Genomic DNA, 12,953 nt, shown 5'->3' on the forward strand with positions numbered 1-12,953 from the left:
AGCATTTGACAAAATTCAGCATTCATTCATGATAAGAACTCTCAGCAAATTAGGAATAGAAGGGAACTTGCTCAACTTGATAAACAGCATCTACAAAAACAAGCAAATAAACAAACACACCGCAGCTAACAGTTTTCTTAATGGCAAATTTCCCCCTAAGATAGGGAACAAGGGAAGGATGTCCACTCTTATTCAACATAGTACTGAAAGTTCTAGTCTGCACAATAAGGCAAGAAAAGGAAATAAAAGGCATACTGATTGGAAAGGAAGAAATAGAACTGTCCATACTCATGGACAACATGATTGTCTATGTAGAATATCCCAAAGAATCTACCAAAAAGATTCCTAGAACTAGTAAGTGGGTTCAACAAAGTCAAAGAATACAAGATCAACATCCAAAATTAATTGCATTTCTATATACTAATAATGAGCAATGAATAAAGAAGCTGAAATTTTAAACACAATATTATTTACAATCACGCCAAAGAAAATGAAATACGATATACACTTAACAAAACATGTACACGATCTGCATGCTGAAAATTCCAAAATGCTGATGAAAGAAGTCAAAGAAGATTTAAATAAATCGAGAGACACACATATCGTGTTTATGGATAGAAGACTCAATATAGTATAGATGTCGATTCTCCCCAAATTGATCTATAGGTTCAACACAATTCCTATCAAAATCCCAGCAAGGTTCTTGTAGATATAGACAGGCTCACTCCAAAATTTATATAGAAAGGCAAATGACCTTGAATGGCTAAATCAATTTTGAAGAATAATAAAGAAATATATAGCTACAGTAATCAAGACTGTTTGGTATTCACAGAGGGATAGACACATAGAACAATAAAACAGAATAGAGAGCGGAGAAATAGCCCCACACAAATAGCCTAACACAAATATGCCCACCTGATTTTGCCAAAGGTGCAAAAGCAATTCAGTGGAGGAAAAAATAGTTATTTTAACAAATTGTGTTTGAGCCATCAGACATTCATAGGCAAAAATATGAACCTCGACCTTAACTTCACATTTTATACAAAAATTAATTGAAAATGAAGCACGGCCTTATATGTAAAATATAAAACTATAATACTTTTAGAAGGAAATACAAGAGAAAATTTGTGGGACCTAGGGCTAGGTGAAATTTTTCTCAGACATGACACCAAATCATGATACATAAATGCAAACATTGATAAGTTGGACTTCATCAAAATTAAAACTTTTGGCCTTCAGAATCTCTTAAGAGGATGAAAAGACCAGCTACAGACTGGGAAAAATGTTTGCAGACCACATATCTGACAGAGAACTTGTATCTAGAATATATAAAGAATTCTCAAAATGTAATGGGCAAAAGACATGAACAGACATTTCACCAAAGAGGATATACAAATGGCAAATAAGCATATGAAAAGATGTTTAACGTCATCAGCTATTGGGGAAGTGCAATTTAAAACAAAGAGGTATCACTACACACCTATTAGAATGACTAAAATAAAAATATAGTGACAACACCAAATGCAGGCAAAGATGTAGAGAAACTGGATCTTTCCTACATTGCTGGTGGGAATGTAAAATGGTACAGACAATCTGGAAGTTTTGGCAGTTTCTTATAACACTAAATTTATACCATTCGACCCAGCAATTGCACTCTTGGGCATTTGTCACAGAGAAGTGAAAACTAATGTTTACACAAAAAACTCTACATGAATATTCATTGCAGTTTTATTCTTAATAGGCAAAAATTGGAAACAACCCAAATGTCCGTCCATGGGTAAAGAGTTAAACTGTAGTACATCCATAGCAATACTACTACTCAGTAATAAAAAGGAATGAACTATTGATACATGCAACAACTTGGGTGGATCGCAAGGAAATTATGCTGAGTGAAGAAAAGACAGTTTCAAAAGGTATGATTCCATTTACATGTGATAAAATTGCACAGTACTATATACACAGACACAGAAACAAGTGCATGTAAAACTGGTGGAATCGGAATAAGGCCTGTGGATTGTACCGATGTCAATATCTTGGTTATGTAAGATATTACCATTGGGGGAAATTGGGTGACGATTACATGAGACTGTTCTGTAATATTTTTTTTTACAGATCCTGTGAATCTATAATTATTTCAAAATAAGTATAATAAAATGAGGTAAGTCTGAAGGACCATGAATATTTTAGAATTCACACATTTGCATATTATGAAATAGAGCTTACCTTTTTGTTTAGTCTAGAAATGTAAATGAAAATGACAATTATGAGTTCATGGTAAAGGGTTTGTTGCTTAAACATTTGTATGAGTCAGTATTCCACCAGAGAAGCAGACCAATAGCCATAGACACACACACACACACACACACACACTCTCTTATTCATTCATTAATTAGAAGATATTGGCTTACAGATGTGGGGCAGGCTAAGTAAATCCAAAATCTGTAGGGCACGCAGTCAGAAAGGAATGATCAGGCCCACTCAGATTATCCAGGATAATCTCCCTTACTTTATGTCAACTGATCAGGAGCTTTAATTACATGAAAATACCTTCACAGCAACACCTTGGTTAGTGTTTGATTGAATAAATGGGGGCTGTAGCCTAACCAAGTTGACTCATCAAAAAGCCACACATCATAAACCACTTGTGCTTGCAACTGAATAAATTTATTCTGTTAATAGCCACTTTGGCTTGATTATTATAGGTAATTCAAGTGCAAACGACTTAAATCAATAGTGGCCGACAACGAGTTGTATACATGAGGGTCCACTTATACAACTTTAGAGTTGAAAGGGGCCATGAAAAGCTTAGGTAGTATTTCAACACGGCCCAGGAACCTCCCCGTCGTCGGCGTCTCCGGCCCTTAGAGGCGCTGAGGCTCCTCCCGACAGCAGCGCGCCCAGCAGGAGCAGAGAGGAACCCACCTGGAGCCCGGCGCCGCGGGTGCGGGAGTACTAAGTGGGCGGAGCCTCGAGGCGCGCGGCGGTAGCGACGGCGCCCAGCCCGCCAGAAGAGCGCGCGGCGGGCGGACGGCGGGGAGCCAGTCGGGTAGGGCGAGCGCGGACAGCGGTTGGCTGCGGGGTGTGTGTGTGTGTGTGTGTGTGTGTGTGTGTGTGTGTGTGAGTGGAGCGCGGGGTGTGGGGGGACGGGGGGAGGAAGGAAGGGGAAGAGGCGGAGCGTGGGAGCGCACAGTGTCAGGAATACAATAGTGCTCCGCGCCGCTTCAGCCGCCGCCGCCGCCGCCTCAGCCGCTGCAGCCGCCGCCGCCCAACCGCCTGCCCAGCGCTGAGGCCTGACGGGCCGGGCGGGCGAGGGCCGAGGGCGGGAGCTGAGGCACTGGGGGCGGCCCCGGCGGATCCCGTGGCGGGGCGGGGGGCGGGGGGCGGGGGTGGGGAGGAGATTAGGGGGCAGGTGCGAGGGAGGGGAGAGAAGAAAGCGAGCGGTTCGGGGGGTGGTTACCACCCGTACCCGACTCGCCAGGCACGTTGCCGGGCCCGAGTGTGGAGCCGGGAAGGAGCGGCGACCGAGCTGCGCGAAGGTAGGCGCCGCTGAGGCTGGACGCGGGGCGAGCGGGCTAGGGGGCGTCGCGTTGGGTGGGCAGCGGGAGTGGCGGCCTCGGGGAGTGGAAACGGGCGCCGCGGAGCGCAACGTCCCGGCCCAGCCTCGCCGCGCTGCGGGTCGCTCCGGCTCCTCACCGCGGTGGCCTCCGGCGTCCCCAGCGCCTTGGGGCCGAGAGCGTGTGTGGGCTGCGGTGAAGTGCCCGGTGGTCCCTCGGCTGGCCGGCGCAGCGCCGGGTGGCCGGCGCGGGGGCGGGGGTGGTCGGGGCGGCTGGCCGGGCTCGGCTGCGGCTGCACTCTGGCAGGAATTGAGCGCCATAACTGTTGAGGCCGTTCCCTCCGGTGCCCCATCCTGGCGCCCCCTCCCTCCCGGTCCACTGCCTGCTCTCGGGGCTCCCGGGGTCAGACCCGCGGCGGGAGGACCTGCTCTGCCGGCCGCCTGGGGCCGGATGCTCCGGGGAGCGGGGGCGCGCCCTGAGTGTTTCGATGTTGGGGGGGCGGGAAGAACCGAGTCCCGGAGACTGGGGGCCGGGCGGTGCGGGCGGCGGCGAGGTCCCTGGTGAGCCCGGGCGCCCCGCGGGCTGGCGAACTTTCCCTCCCCCTCGCGTCATTGTTCCGGCGCTCCGGGTCCGGATCCGCGGTGAGCGCCGGGCGGTCCGGGGGCGGGGGTGGCGAAAACGGGAGGGCTTTGCCAGTCTTACGGGAAATATTTCCCATCGCTGGGCACGGCAAAGTTAACTTTTCTCCAGCGATCGAGTTGGTTTTATTCCCTCCGCCGTGGGGCAATCGATTAAAAAAAAAAAAAAAAGAAAAGATAGCCTCCCTCCAATCTTTTTCTCTTGCATTTCAGAGCCACTGCTTCGGTGAAGTCTGGCTTTAAATTGCACCGGGCAACCTGCGTTTATTATTTGTGAGGAGGAAAGGGGGGCGGGATTTCGAGTGTGTGACCGTAATGGTGGTATGTGAAGGCATGTTTAAAAGTTGGTATCATTGTGTAGCCCTGGGACATATGCAGCTCCTAAGCATTTGGCAAGAAACTTGTTTGGCCGCTTCTCTGGATTTCTGAGTTGCAAGGAAATCCATGGTCTCAGATGTTCGAGAGATTGTTTTTAATGTGAGATCCGTTGATCTGTGAAGCTGAGGATGAGATCCCCGTGTCCCCCCCCCCGCGTCCCCCCACCCCCCTGCCGTCTGATTGTGTAAGAAATCAAAACCGTGTTGATGGTGATTCCAGTGGCCTGGAGGGAAAGGCGACCTCATTCCCTGATAAAGATAACTGTCTGCTTCTCTCAAAACTGGCAAAGTAATGGAAAATAATTTAGGTAAAGACTGGTTGCACAACATCTTGGCTTAGTTTAAGCAACCCAGAATCCACTTTCCCAGAGTAGTTCTCTTAAATACCTTCCCTGCAGCCATTTCTTGTCAGCCTGGGGGTGAAGGCGGGGTGTGAGAAAGGAGTCGGCCTGAACAAAGCATCGAGTTTTTATTTAATTTAATACTTTCATAACATCTGTAAACAATGGGAATGTGGATCCCAGGCCTCTGTACCTTTTGAATAGTGTAGTTCTCATGCTTTTATAGTATCATGTGATTACTCTCTGGATAAGTGAAAATGTGTTGTTGGTTTTTTTTTTTTTCTCTTTTGTTTAGCCTAGGAGTATTCTACCTCTATAACATATAATTTTCTTTTTCGTTTAAAGTGAGCTCTGAATTTAAATACTTGAACTGTAAAAGGATAATGATTCTCTCCAAGGGTGAGAGAATTACATGAGATCTCAGTGTTGGCTACCATCATTGAAACCTTTTCTTCAGCTATGCTCTTCTCTACAGTTTTGTTTGCTAGAGAAGTGCTCTTAACCCAGTATTGGTGCCTTGACAGAGTTTCTTGCATTATTCATCCAGTCAGTTCTGGAATACTCAGGGGTCCTGGTCGGGTTCTAGAACCCACACTTTCGTTCTCCCACTTTTCTGAGTCGTGTTGCTGTGCCTTGGCAGTGTGGTAAATGCCTTCTCACCTGTAGGAGTTGGTGAATCTTGTTCACAGGTAGGGGAAAGTGAAGAAGGGCCTCCCACTCCTTCCTGAAGTGTTTGTGATCGTCTGGCCTCCGGGAGTGACTTAGAAGCAGCCTTAGGGGTGACCGGGACCCACCTTCTGGCCTGTAGAGAGTTCCCAGGAGCAAGACAGGTGATGGTGCAGGGCTCTCATCATAGTTGAAATGTATGAGTTAGCGAAGGTTAAAATATTTAAGAACAAAGGATGTTGAAGCCTGTAGGTTGAGTATGATCTTCTCCTTTGGTAATGCTTGTCTTTTCCCTCCTTTGTGTTCCACTGACCCTAACAACCCATTTCTGCCCTAAGCTACACAAAAGCATTTCTTCTTTTTGCACGCTACTTTGAGGTCTGGCTGGAACTAAGCAAGTATTTTGGGGGAGGCAGAAGGCATTGGGTGTTTTTGAAGACATGGCATTACAAAGGGCTCTAGTAAGCCTTGATCAGGGATACAGAGGTTGAATATTATCATAGGACATAATGTACCTACCTCCTCATAGAGCTTACACAAAACAGGAGCTGAGGAAGGTAGAGATCATATGCTGGTTTACATTAAGAAAATCTCTCATCAGGGGATAACTTACTATGACCTTTACTTATCTCACCTTATAAGTGAGGGGTGAGTATTGGGTGACACCCATGTGGCACTTTCCTGAAATGGCTAATATGGGGACACTTGAATGGTTTACAAGTTTCTACCTGTTGTTCCACTTACAGTGACTAGGAAAGCTGAAGCATTCTGGTTTGTGGGGTTGGGAAGGTCTAGGATGAGTAGGTAGAAGTGATGAACGAATAAAAGGGTGCTAGCAAGTGGTCATTACAGACCAAGTAACTACTAGCTTTGAGTTTTCTGTTTTCTGGAATCTTTGTGACTCCCCCATGGTTACTTTTGCCTCCTTCCTGTAGATCTCTCCATAGACAACAGCAGCAAAGCTCTTACCATCAGAACTGCCTCTGTGCTTCTCTTGCAGGGGACAGTGAGCAAGAAGTGTCCTGGGGAGAATTTGCCTGACCCTATAGCTGAGCTTGGGAAAAGGAAAGGAAGAACTCAAAGGGTAGCTGACTGCAGAAAGTAGGGGGCCTGGTGTGGGGAAGTAGTACTGGGGCATTGTCCAATGGGAGATACCTATATGTTCATTAGTGCTCTTCAAGCAGTAAATAATTTAATCTCTGTCGCAACCCAGAAGCCTTGGCTGAGCCCTGTTACCTAAGGGGCTTTTTGTTGGCTGATAGGCAAGGAAACCCGAGTCTGGAGTGTGTTTTTTGGAACAACTGACAAGAGAATATGGTACCAGCATGGCCAGTACCACTAGACCTTGTGTGTTGGAGTCTCCTGGGAAATTTGTTTTTTAGAGTTTCAAAACTTCTTATTTTGATACAATTACACAAAAAAGTTGCAAGAATAGTACAAAAAACTTTATTCCTTTCACTCAAGATTACCATTTACTAACAATTTGTTCCCATTTGCTTTATCATTTGCTCTTTTTGTTTCTTTTTGTGAACAGTTTGAGAGCAACCATTGAGAAATTGGTATTTGTCAAAGGCATCTGCAAGAGGGTGGCTCAGGTGCAGCTGTGGGGTGCAGCAGAACATTGGTGAGTGAAATCTACCTAAAGCTGCAAAGCACACATTTGTAAATCACATGGAATCTCTGGTGCTAGATATAGAAATCATTATCAATTGTAAAAGTGGTTAAGGTAAACCCCCCTTTTGTCATCATTTTTGTCAAGTTTGTTCTTAGCTCTGCCAAACTTTAATAGTTATGAAAATCCATTCCACCACTCCCCCAACTTTGCACCTATAATATATTCTCCAACATTTTCATTTAATTTATTTAGCAAACATATATTTGCTAGGGGTATAAGAGGTGAAAGATATTCATCCCCTTGAGAGCTCAGCATCCAGTGGAAAGGTAGTAAGGAAATCTATCACCTCAATCAAGGGGAAGAGTATTCTGCTAAAGGGGTTTACAGGGGTAATTGGAACAGCAAGCTAGTTAAGGATTTGAAGAGTTAGATACCTGGGAGTCATTTGCGAAGTATGTGAATGTGGAGATCCATCTTTTCTGAGGCTTGCTGATCTTAGATGACAAGGTTCATGAGTTAGGGAAGCCTTTGGTGTCATATCCAACACAGGCTGTGGGGTCATGCCAACTTGCATTTTAATCCACCACTTGATTTTGGCCAGTTACTTAACTTCACCGTGCCTCAGTTTCTTCATCTGCCAAACCACACCTCCGAGATAATAATTAATTGAGGTAATAATTGCTCTGTAAACATTCATTTCGTCTTCCCTTCGAAAAATACAGTATGGGGGAAATAGCATGAAAGGTACTAGGTATTAAGGTGAAATCCAAGGAGGTGTTTCTATTTTTCTGCAAATAAATATCTAATTACTAATTGTACTGGGTTGTGGTGGAGATTGCTATGAGATAATAGCAATAACAGCAGCGATGATTTGTTAACCATTTCTTGTGTGCTAAGCACTGTGTTAAGTGCTTATCACAGGGTATCCTTCTGAGGCTCAAAGAGGTGAAGCAAAGGTAACGTGCCTAAGGTCACACAGCAAGTAAGAGGTAGAATGCTTCTGAGAGGGAGATCAGCAAGGTGCCCTGGAGCCTGAAGGATGAGCAGGAAAAAACAAGGTAAAAGTCAGAAAGAAGGGATTGCTAGGCAGAGGGAACAACAGGTGTTGTAAGGGCACTGAGGTGGGAGAGAGATGTAGAAAGGATCCACAGAGGTTTGGCTAGGACCTGGGGAAAGAGATGAGATAGGCAGGGGAAAATTGACAGGGCCTTATGGGACCTCATTAAGGAGCTTGTGTTTTATTCCAAGGGCTGGGGGAGGCTGCTGGAAGGTGTTTTTCAGTGTGTGTGTGTATTTAATCCAGAAGGGCATCTAGTGAGGCCTAAACAAAAGTGGCTTAAGAGAGTCATTTCCCTTTCAGTGTCCCACTTTGTGATCCAATAGAGGCAGTGTTTCTGGTCCAAATGTGTAGATCTTTTTTTTTTTTTTTTTTTTTTTGGCTGTGTCGGGTCTTAGTTGCGGCACACAGGCTTCGTTGAGGCAGGCGGGATCCTTTGTTGCGGCACGCGGGCTCCTTTCTAGTTGCAGCGTGTGGGTTTTCTCTCTCTAGTAGTGGTTTGCGGGCTCCAGAGCACGTGGGCTCTGTACTTTGAGGCACACGGACTCTCTAGTTGTGGCTCACGGTCCTAGTTGTCCCACGGCATGTGGGATCTTAGTTCCCTGACCAGGGATCGAACCCATGTCCCCTGCATTGGAAGGCGGATTCTTTACCACTGGACCACCAGGGAAGTCCCACGTGTAGATCTTAATTTTTACTGCCCACCATTAACATGGCTAAAAAGAGTTGCTGTGATGCTGGAAGAAGCTGGTCCTGTAGAATGCTTCTAGAAGGAGGTTTAATTGGGCTCTTATATCTGATGCTTTTTAGGCTGCATTAAGGGAGCTCTTTCAGCTTTCACCCAGCCCTGTCAAATGGGGAAAAAAGTAGAATTGAAGGAAAAAGTAATTCCTGGAAACCTGAGTTGTTGTTCATGTTAGAAATGGAACTGTTGAATATATAAGACTTTGGTTTAAATATATCATGATAAAGATGCTTCAGTGACTAAATGGAAATTTTTTGTGGAGTGTGTGTGTGTGTGTTTGGTGTGTGCCATCCGTGACGGCAGACAGTGCATTTGTGAGAATCTGGGAAGACTGATGATTTTTTTCAATACTTATATATTTATTTATTCTCATCCAGGTACTGCAGGTTTTTCTGTTTGAAACTATTTCTTATGTGCAGAGTAAACTTCATAGGGAAAATCAGTGTTCTTTTCCCCTTTCCATATGTAGTGGACCACAAACATATTTACTTTGAAGTAGCCTATGTCAATTAGCTTTTCCTTTTTTTTTTTTTTTTGGCAGGGAGGGTAGTTAGCTGGCAGCTGGATGATCTAGGATGGCCTCGCTCACACATTTGGTAGTTGGCAGGCTGGTTGGTTGGTCTAGGAGGGCCTAAGCTGGGATGGCTCATCCCCACTCCAAGTGGTCTCTCATCCAGCTGGCTAGTCAGGACTTGTTAACATCGTGGTCCCAAAGGCACAAAGAGTAGCAAGCGAGAGCAAGCACCAGTGCACAAGCACTTCTCAAGTGTCTGCTTGTGTCACATTTGATATTGTCCCATCAGCCAAACCACAGAAGTTCTTCCGTGGCCAAGCCCAGAGTCGTTGTGGGAGGGGACCCTCCAGGGTGTGGACATAAGGAGATGTGAGAAAATTGGGGACCGTTACCACAGTAATGCATAATAATTATTAATGAATATAACCGCTTTTCCTTTGATAAATCATTTTAAATGCTCATTTATAAATGTAGTGTATTCTTTTTTTTTAATTTTTATTTATTATTTATTTATTATGTTTATTTTTGGTTGTGTTGGGTCTTCGTTTCTGTGTGAGGGCTTTCTCCAGTTGCGGCGAGTGGGGGCCACTCTTCATCGCGGTGCGCGGGCCTGTCACTATCGCGGCCTCTCTTGTTGCGGAGCAGAGGCTCCAGACGCTCAGGCTCAGTAGTTGTGGCTCACGGGCCCAGTTGCTCCGCGGCATGTGGGATCTTCCCAGACCAGGGCTCGAACCCGTGTCCCCTGCATTGGCAGGCAGATTCTCAACCACTGCGCCACCAGAGAAGCCCTGTAGTGTATTCTTGAGACTAAGTAATATGATCATGCCACGTCTCTTCTATCAAGTGTGGAGCTGAGTGATGGTTTTTCTAGGAGGAAGCCAAAGGGAGACAGTGTGGCTCTAGATGTAGATACTCTCATGAATGGCTTGTCTGCTCACTAATCTTGTGTGGCTATTATCAAAGGAGCCCCTGGGTTTCCTCAACCTCCCGTTCAAGCTTTATCACAAAAACTGTAGTGTACTAGACTGCACTAGGTTTTGTAGTCGAGCAAAAAGACGGTTAATTGGGAATCCATCACCACCTGAAAGATGAGAGAAACATTTGCATCCTTTCTTCATAACCTTTACATGATTTATAGTTTTACCTAAGAGAAGAAATCCTTATTTGGGCATTATAATAAGGACAAAGGATTCTCTGTAGATATGTTTTATTTGGTCAAGATTTTAAAATCTCCCTGTGGTTGCAGTGAAGAATCCACCATTGTGCTGTAGAGTGGCCAGTGACTAGTAATTTGGGGAGTCAGCCTTTGGCCTTTGTTTGTGAAGATTTTAGAAGTAACACCTTTTACACACCTGAAATAGGCTTTACAACCAGCTTGCGGCCTAAAATACATTACATGAAAATGCAACTGGACCCTAGGAAGCATGTGTGGGAAAATGAGTAGAAGGCTCACTTTGTACATCTTAGAGCTGTACATTTCTCTAGAAAATTGCCTGGTGATAGAATCTCAGCTTCCTTTTTTTCCTCTTAGGATAAAAATGAAAAATCCCTGACATTTTAAAAGTCAGTGACTTGCACCGGTCAGAATGGCTATCATCAAAAAATCTACAAACAATAAGTGCTGGAGAGGGTGTGGAGAAAAGGGAACCCTCTTGCACTGTTGGTGGGAATGTAAATGGATACAGCCACTATGGAGAACAGTATGCAGGTTCCTTAAAAAACTAAAAATAGAACTACCATATGATCCAGCAATCCCACTACTGGGCATATACCCAGAGAAAACCATAATTCAAAAAGACACATGCACCCCAATGTTCATTGCAGCACTATTTACAATTGCCAGGACATGGAAGCAACCTAAGTGTCCATCGACAGATGAAAGGATAAAGAAGATGTGGCACATATATACAATGGAATATTACTCAGCCATAAAAAGAAACGAAATGGAGTTATTTATAGTGAGGTGGATGGACCTAGAGTCTGTCATACAGAGTGAAGTAAGTCAGAAAGAGAAAAACAAATACCGTATGCTAACACATATATATGGACTCTAAAAAGAAAAAGAAAAGGTTCTGAAGAACCTAGGGGCAGGACAGGAATAAAGATGCAGATGTAGAGAATGGACTTGAGGATATGGAGAGGGGATAGGGTAAGCTGGGACGAAGTGAGAGAGTGGCATGGACATATATACACTACCAAGTGTAAAATAACTAGTGGGAAACAGCCACACAGCACAGGGAGATCAGCTCGGTGCTTTGTGACCACCTAGAGGGGTGGGATAGGGAGGGTAGGAGGGAGACGCAAGAGGGAGGAGATATGGGGATATATGTATATGTATAGCTGATTCACTTTGTTATAAAGCAGAAACTAACACACCACTGTAAAGCAATTATACTCCAATAAAGATGTTAAAAAAAGAAAAAGTGACTTGGAAATAGCCATCAAAATTATAAGTGCACATATCATTTGAACCAGCAAACACTTCCAGGAATGAATTCAACAAATGTTTGCATATTACTCGGAGTATTGCTTATAATAGCAAAAGAGTGGTTATAGCCTAAGGATCAATCAAGGCTTGATTATACAGTAGGATATTACATTGATATTGCATGATCTTCAAGATGTACAAAATGGAAAAAAAGCAAGAAATAGAACAATGTGTATTGTATACTACCATTTGTATAAAATAGTGCGGCAATAATATGTAAATTTTTGCTTACATAAACATAAAATATTTCTGGAAGGATATTCAAGACACTGATAGCTTTGGGGCATACATGGCCAGGGTAGAGGGTAGGAGGGAGACTTTTCACTGCATAAACTTTTATATATACTTTTGGAATTTTAAGCCACATTGAATATATTACCCTATTTTAAAAATTAAGTACATTTATCTAAAAAGAGATGGTATATGGTTATGGTGATGTGAACTTCCATGAACTCCTACTCAAGTTGACCTGGTCAGAACTATCCATGTTAAAAAAATATATCCAGCCAGTTTTGTTTCCTAGAAATGCCTCAGAATAGTGTACTTCTGAATTTTTAATTATAGCCCTACCTTTTTCAGAATGTCATATGAATGGAATCATACAGTATGTAGCCTTTTTTGGTCTTGCTTCTTTTACTTGATTCATCTATGTTATGTGAAATAATAGCCTTTACCTTTTTATCGCTGAATTGTATTCCATTGTATGGAATACAACAGTTCATTCACCTGTTTGAGGACAACTTGGTTGCTTCCAGCTTCTTGGCTATTATGAATAAAGCTGAATAAATATTTTGTGTGGACATAAGTTTTCAGTTGATTTGGGTAGATATGTAGGAGTGGGATTGCTGAGGTTTTATAAGAAACTGCCAAACTGTCTTCCAAAGTGGTTCTACCATTTTGCATTCCTACCAGCCATGAAAATGAGGAGTGTATGTCAAGGTTCATCTTCCTGCGTATG

At 44.0% G+C, this 12,953-nt stretch overlaps 2 protein-coding genes across 5 annotated transcripts in view; one reads left to right on the forward strand and one right to left on the reverse strand.

Moving 5' to 3' along the window:
- Positions 1–2,817: 2,817 nt before the first annotated feature.
- Positions 2,818–3,874, reverse strand: LOC132357058 (uncharacterized). Its single transcript, XM_059910373.1, has 2 exons — positions 3,203–3,874; positions 2,818–2,952 (listed from the first exon to the last, which is right to left on the reverse strand). The coding sequence occupies exons 1-2, from the start codon at positions 3,872–3,874 to the stop codon at positions 2,818–2,820; spliced, it is 807 nt and encodes a 268-aa protein (XP_059766356.1).
- Positions 2,959–12,953, forward strand: part of JADE3 (jade family PHD finger 3) — a 166,692-nt gene continuing 156,697 nt past the window's right edge. For 2 of the 4 annotated variants that reach the window (XM_059911189.1, XM_059911192.1), the window contains exons 1-2: positions 3,449–3,536; positions 7,111–7,200. The gene's annotated coding sequence lies outside the window, so the exon portion shown is untranslated. Of the gene's footprint in view, positions 3,047–3,448; positions 3,537–7,110; positions 7,201–12,953 lie in introns of those variants that run through there. The other 2 variants (XM_059911193.1, XM_059911190.1) reach the window with 2 other exon arrangements.

Source organism: Balaenoptera ricei, chromosome X, assembly GCF_028023285.1.
Source record: "Balaenoptera ricei isolate mBalRic1 chromosome X, mBalRic1.hap2, whole genome shotgun sequence".
Taxonomy (NCBI): Eukaryota; Metazoa; Chordata; class Mammalia; order Artiodactyla; family Balaenopteridae; genus Balaenoptera; species Balaenoptera ricei.